General features: G+C 44.2%; 1 protein-coding gene across 5 annotated transcripts; it reads left to right on the forward strand.

The window, feature by feature from the left end:
• The first annotated feature begins 23 nt into the window (after positions 1-23).
• LOC146508395 (uncharacterized) lies at positions 24-6857 on the forward strand. 5 transcript variants are annotated; one of them, XM_085176151.1, is made up of 4 exons: positions 199-440; positions 1040-1081; positions 1177-3603; positions 5767-6857. In XM_085176151.1, the coding sequence occupies exons 3-4, from the start codon at positions 1201-1203 to the stop codon at positions 6127-6129; spliced, it is 2766 nt and encodes a 921-aa protein (XP_085032277.1). In that variant the 5' UTR covers positions 199-440; positions 1040-1081; positions 1177-1200; the 3' UTR covers positions 6130-6857. The 5 variants fall into 5 exon arrangements, with proteins under 5 accessions (XP_085032278.1, XP_085032277.1, XP_085032274.1 ...); XM_085176152.1 differs by lacking the exons at positions 199-440; positions 1040-1081 and adding an exon at positions 24-189; XM_085176148.1 differs by having other exon boundaries at positions 199-1081.
• The last annotated feature ends 275 nt before the right edge of the window (positions 6858-7132 follow it).

Consider the following 7132-nt stretch of genomic DNA (forward strand, 5'->3'; position numbering starts at 1 on the left):
GCACAGAGAGCCTTTCTTTGCAGGCTGCAGGTTCAACAGTACTCATAGGCTGAACATGGCTACTGGTCGGACCCGGTAGGCTGCGACACCATAGCAACTCCCCTTGACCCCTCCCTCCCACAGCATTCGCAGCATCACCCTTTACACTGCACAGTCATATTTGGTCCTCCGGAAATATCCACAGCTTGGGTAAGCCAGTCCCTATGCAGCGAGAGTATGGGTGGAGTATAGTTTAAAATCCAGTTTTTAAATGCATCGAAAGCGTGTCCGGTACGTGTTACGCCGGCTCTGACAGCACGGCTGGAATAAATGACAGCTCACCGGGAAAGTTTGTCCTAAAGCTGCGCTCGCGGTATCTCGGACCCTCGGCTCTAAAATGGCTGGCTGTGGGTCCGAGGAAGCTCCGGTGCAAGGGGAAGGATCCGCTCCACGCCACGACTGTGTGTAAATATACATGGGGGGGTTTTCTACTACGACGCGCGCGTTTGCGACGGCGTTGTCCCAGGTCCGAGAGCCGTCAGGGCGCACACGCGGAATAATAATAACGTTGGCATTTCGGACCTAGGACTGTGCGTAATGGCGTCCTCCGCGGATAGTTCTTCTCGGTTTATAAGCAGAAAGGGGGTAGAACAGGCTGGTTCTTGCGAGCCTAACCGGGTATGAATAATGTTCTGATGCGAATTTTATAATGGAAGGTTTCATCATGTATGATGAATGTGGACGGAAGAAGTGTAAGCCGGGAAATGAAATTTCACTCGCATCATTCGGACCCTTCTGTACTCCGGTGCGTTTTTTTTTTTTTTTCATTAACGGTGATCCGTCGATTAGGAATTGTGAGCTAAGATTGGGGATCATGTAAAGTGACAGCACGTTTGCTGTTGAGGAAGAGGGTCATACGAGTCGTTCATCGTTTCGGCCCGAGGATTTAGGGTGAATAGTCTGCACGCTGCTTATAATATCACAGCACTAGTGGGTTTGGGCATTTCGCACTAAAGTTGACCCCAATAATCCCCAGACTTTTTTCTTCTTCTTCTCCCAGCCAGCCAACTAAGGATATTTATTTAATAATCTTCCTCTCCTGGTATAAGCAAAAGGCTATAATTAAAATGCACATTTTCTTTATTACAATTGTCATTATTTTAGTGTCTAATCTATTATTTTACTTTTATTTAAAAGAAATATAACTAGGTATGCCCCAAAATGGATTCTCAGTTGGCTTCAGTCCTGACCAGTGGCAGCCTGGATGTCCAAAATGGCAGCCAGTGTGGAGAGGGATCAGGGCCAGTGACAGAGACTTTATTGGACCCAAAGGACGAAACTGCACGCAGTACTGTACCAGGTAACCTCCAGCCATGCCCTGTCACGGCAGCAGTGACCATCAGGCAAGATGCTCTATCAATCAATGGGAAAAAGCCAGAGGTGGGCGGGACTTATGAGCCAGCCTCTCAGGAAACGACTAAGATTGGTGGGCTCAGACAGCCAATTACAGTAAAGTCTGGGGTGCCTGTTTTGCACAGCCAGCCAATAAGAATCAAAATTGTTGTCCCTCCACGGTGCAAGAGGCCAATCACAAACTCTGCTATCAGCCTGACCAAAGACTTTGCTCTCTCAGAATTTCAGCGACCTGTGTTGGTCTCTGCTGAATCACAGAAGAAACGTGAAATCTGTGTGCCAGCTGTTAAAAATGAAGGAGAAATCACGGAAGTTACTTACCAGAAGACTGAAGAAGAAGCCGAAGCATTTCCAGAGACAGAAGCAGAGAAACGGGATAAATTGTGTAAAGACAGAGACGTTTTGGATGTTAAAATTGTCCACATTGATGGGTCGGAAACTCCTTTTACTGCTAATACAGTTAAGTTTTTAAGTCAGCCGAGGATTAAAGAGGAAACTACAGAGAGGGAAATTCAGAAAAATGTTCCTCTAATTTTGCGAGAAATGGACTTGAAGTGTTGCAAAACATTCAATGAGGTTGAAACGGAGGAGCAGACAGAACCTCTGGACCTGAGTTTGCCTAAGAAAAGGGAGAGCCGAGAGAGGAGATACGGGCGTTTCTTGGATGACTCGGGCTGTGAGAGCTCTCTGATCATGGAGGTGGATGAATATGAGGGAGAAGGAGACAGAGACATAGTAGAAGAGGACGATGAGGGAGGCGGCACAGATACTCTTGAAGATGCTCTTCTGTCTCCCTCTTTCTTTTCTACCTCTGTTTTGACCTCTCTCTCTTCGATAGACTGTGACACTGAAAACCTTCTTCTCATCGATGACCAGGGAATTCCGTATACGCTCAATCCGGATGGACTTAAAGTGCCACAAGTCAATGCTTCCAGGGTGGAGGATTCTCAGTCTAATCATGCTAATTCAGAAGAAGCAGAAGGAAAGGAGTCGTCGCTTTTGGCACCGTTAGCAGGTCCCAGCCAAAGTACAGATAATGCACTAAATGCACCTTCTGGTGATTTTTACCCCTCGCCACCCCCTATCAGTGATTCTTCATCACTAGGTGATGATCAGGCTAAAGCTCCAGAAGTCTTCACAAGTTTGATTACAAACTCGAACCCTTCAGTGGCTGCAGAGCCGAGCGTTAAAGCTGTTCAGGATGCCAGCTCTGTTTTGTGCCCTTCCTCTGGGATATCAGTCCCCACCCAACCCATTCAACTTGTCACAAATCCTGCAGGCAATGCTCCTGTTCTCCTCCTGTCCTCCTCTTCTCACCTCTCCTCGGCTCCACTCGGTCTCTCTCTTCCCCTTTCAGTTACTCAGACTTCACATGGTGCTTCCACTCCCATGTTTCTTCTCCTTTCCTCTGTACCTTCTTCCTCTGGTGAGTCCACCACTACCTCCACCCCCATTGCTGTCCTCGACTCCTCGACCGGCCAGCTGTCCCAGATTACGGCCGCAGCTCCGGTCTCCCTTCCTCTGTCCTCTGGTCAGGTTAGCACATTGGGATCGCCTCTTCCTACACTGTCTCACCCTGTCATCAGACTCAGCCCCAATAACCCCCCTGTCATCCTGTCTGGCATGAATAACATAAATTCTGGCTCCGTTCTCACGTCTCTCACTGTCCCTTCATCCACTATTGCCCTGCAGGATGACCACAGCTCAGTTCCTCTTATTCAAACTCAGATCACTTACTCTGAATCAAACCCTGGAAATGAAGCCATATCTGCTCAAGAGGTCTCCAATGAAAATAACAAGCCATCAAATTTTACAGCATTGTCTCCGAGGCCGCCGTCTGCTAGTTTGACCTATGACTCTTTATCTCAGCCCGCCTCAGAATTAGACGCCCAATCACCTGACTTCAAATCAGACCTTCACTCTGAACATTTACCTCTGGATGACCATCTTTATTTCTCTAACACGGCTGCTCCTACCTCCCCTTCTATCGGACCTATCCTACCCCCTGGTAAACTTGACCCGCTAGATCCACTCTCTCCAGAGCCATCACCCAACACCGCGGGCTCCCGAAGGGTGCTGTACTGCCAGCTGTGCCCGAGGGTCTTCTTTTACCTCTCCGACCTTGAGCGCCATGCCATCACCCATTCGCAGAAGAAGCCTCATGTTTGCCAGCAATGCGGCAAAGCCTTCAAACGCTCCAGCCATCTGCAGGTCAGCACAAGCTAATCATAACCCTCATTTCATCCTAAAGACAAGTAATAACAAATGAATATGTTGGCCACTTGGGAGCAGCAAAAACAAACTTTAATATGTGTGTAAATGTGCAAATATTGTTCATGAACAATTAGCCGATTTATTCGAAAAGCACCAGCCACACTCCTGGAGACAAACCTGACATTGGTGCATTGACCTGCTTGGTAATAAACCACAGATGAAAGCTAGTCAGTTTAATAATATCACTACAGTACACCACAAAACTCTGGAGCCACTCCTCATTTCTTTATGTTATGCTAGGAAAATGGGTACAGAGATTTACTGAAACATGTGCAAACATGCAGCATATAAGGAAAAACAGAAAATTATTATTTGGTATCACTACCTTTATTCTTCTGTTCTCTGCAACAACAACTGCTTTATTTGTATAGAACCTTTTAAAACACACAGTTCCAAAGTGCTTCATAGTTTGAATAAAACCAAGTATACATGTTCCAGCATATGGACACACAGTCAAACACACTCATTCTTACATAAACACATCAAATGTGAATTATGGCCAAAAATAATGGGACGATAATTAAGGGGAAACTAACTATAATAATGACTTCTCCTGATTGGCTGATGAAGGGCGTTCCAATAACCTTAAAAGCTTGATCACCTCCGGATTTAACATAAGTGTACGGAACAGGTAAGAAACCCTGATCATGTGATCTGAGAGGCCAACTGCTGTAGTTCTGCTGCAGGAGCCCAGCCATGCAGGCCGTTATATGTTACTGATAAACGTTTAGAATTTATTTGATTTTCCGTGAAGGGAAGCAAGAGTAGGGGTGATGTGTGAGTGGCAGCACACTTTTGAAAGCTTTCATTATGTTTAGTCCCCAGCACCTTCATTACTGTGGGCTGCCCACACTAAGCCAAGGGGGGCCCACAGTGGGGCTTATTGTCGGTCTGCAGCCTACCCACAGTATACACACTCCAGATGTGAGATGCCCCACTGGGACATTGCCGCCACCAACTTGTATGGCGTGTCGACCTGAATGCATCTCTCTCACACACATGCACAAAAGCTACAAGCCCACTGTCCAGCTCTTTATGGTAACATCAGTAAAATCTGCAAACAAAATATTTGACATTCTCACTTAAAAAATAATTAGAAGTTATAGTTAAGTCTCAAAATAGCTGCCAGTCAGTTTTATTGTCCAAGCAGTTGTTTTAGCTCCTCTGTCATCAAACATCTGACATCTTACTCTCTTTCTAGGTGAAATATCAAACTTAGTCAAGCTGCTGCCCATCTACACACTTATGTAGAAGTTAAGCAGTAGCTATGCAGTTGATATTTAGAGATTTCTGCTCCAAATACCAGCTCCTGCTGAGGCAGACATTATCAGATATACTAAAAACTCACACAGTGAGCTAAAAGAGCCAACGAAGCTCCACAAAGATGAGAGCAAACACCGAAGGAACAGCTCACCTCTAAATCAAATACACATACTTACCTCTGGACCTGTAGTGCTTTTTATTTATCTAGATCATTTTGGTGTGACGTACCGAGTTGTATTCCACTGAATATAATGGAACTACAGTAAATAGACTTTGCCTTGTGGGGCTCAAAGCACCAAAGATGTATAAAAACCTCAGCAGTCATGCCTCTTTTTCAAAATTACGGGCTGATTATTCCAAAATGCTTGTTATGAGCATTTTCATGAAGGAACTGTTATAATTCCTGCTCGTGTCAGCATGACAGACTGTAAACATTAATGGCTTCACCCCCCCACCAGCTGAGCTATAATTTTAGTCAGCTGTTTGCTTCTTTTGGTTGGCAGATGTAGACAGCAGAAAGACAATAGTTTTACATGAAATTTCTCATGTATTTTTTTTTCAGTTTGATGGTTTGAGAACCACAAGGCCCTTTAGTTCATTATTGGTAAAAAGAAAGCAGACATCTCTACAGAGGATAGCTCCAGAATACAGAATAAAAAATAAAAATAACATTACAGACCAGAGGAAAAGTACATCAATTAGATTCTTGGGCTATGATAGTTCATTTTTGGTTCACCGCCTCCCACAAGCCCTTTTACTTGCATATAAATGTCACTTAAAATGTTGTTTATATGCCTTTGAGTAATCATTCGGATGTTCGTCTCTCGTTTTAAACAGAGACACAAGCACATCCACACAGGCCAGAGGAACTTTGTGTGCCCCATCTGTGCCAAGCGCTTCAGGGAGGCAGGTGAGCTCCAGCGCCATCAAAGGGTGCACACCGGAGAGAAGCCCTACCAATGCCAGCTTTGCCACACGCGCTTTGCCGAGCGCAACACCCTCCGGCGGCACACCAAACGCAAGCACCCCTACCACCAAGTAGCCATGGAAATGCTTAACGAGAGAAGAGACAGAGGAGGCAGCCGAGGAGACGGAGGAGGCGGTGGTACGTCAGGAGTCCAGGAGGAAGAGGAGAGTGCTGAATGGTACAGCTCCACTGTGTCTAATTTGGATAACTCGGAGTCAGAGGTGGAAACGTAACACTTTAAAGTAAAGGGAGTTAGGGGAGAAGTGCTGTTGATGATATCTAACTACAGTTAGACTCTGATCTTTTCTTTTTATTGACTAAGAATCAAAGAAGGGAGCACTTTCATATTTATTGTTTTTAATGTTAATTTATTTATATGAATGTATATTATTCCCATTCCATTTTAAGGGCCAAAACGCAGCCTTCAAAGTCAAAGTCTTTGAATTAAGGGAAAACTCATTCTTGAAGTCATGTTTTCTTTGTGTGTGTGTGTGTGTGTGTGTGTGTGTGTGTGTGTGTGTGTGAATTCATAACATTAATTAACACGCTCCTCATGAAGTTGCGTTCCCATGCAATCCACGATGAAACCCTAAAGAGCTGGAAAAAGAAAGATAGCTTATGAACTAAACAATCCTCTGCTCTAGTCGTGTATATAAAGAGTACTACTTGTAAGAGCTGCACTTCTGCACTATCTCATATGAAAGATATAATCTTTCCTACCGTCAGACACACTGTGAGGAATTTGCACTCGTTTTCTTTGAACTCAAAGTTATTTTTTTTACATTGTTTACGCTTACTTTTAATTTCGTTGCCGCTGTTGATCTTCTGTATTTAATCCACATCCTGTAAGAGTTTGACCAAATGTTTTTTGAGTTATTCTAATATAAACTCTATATTCAATTTTTTTTGTTTAAATTTTGAATATTGTTAATTTATTGGTATTAAATTTTCACAAAGCTAACTCTCTGTTTCTGCTCTTTCTTTTCCTCCACTTTAAATAGTATAAACAGACTGTATTTACATATCACTCCCACTGTTTTGAGCTTCTGTATAGAGTGTGTTTCTGTGTAAGGACACTGTGACCTGCAGGCTGGAGGAGCTGGAGATCAAACCACTGACCTTCCAGTTAATGAACACATAGTTCTCCTTGCTGAGCTCCAGCTGCCCCGTTTTTCAAAAACAAAAAACAACAACAACAAAAAAATTCCTCTTTATGTGTGAAGCTACAACACAAAA

Source organism: Neolamprologus multifasciatus, chromosome 11 (genome assembly GCF_963576455.1).
Source record: "Neolamprologus multifasciatus chromosome 11, fNeoMul1.2, whole genome shotgun sequence".
Classification (NCBI taxonomy): domain Eukaryota; kingdom Metazoa; phylum Chordata; class Actinopteri; order Cichliformes; family Cichlidae; genus Neolamprologus; species Neolamprologus multifasciatus.

Coding starts and splice junctions, on each gene's coding strand:
- LOC146508395 (XM_085176152.1), top strand. CDS start 1,201: ATGGATTCTCAGTTGGCTTCAGTCCTGACCAGTGGCAGCCTGGATGTC. Junction 3,604..5,766: donor AACGCTCCAGCCATCTGCAG/GTCAGCACAAGC, acceptor CGTTTTAAACAG/AGACACAAGCACATCCACAC.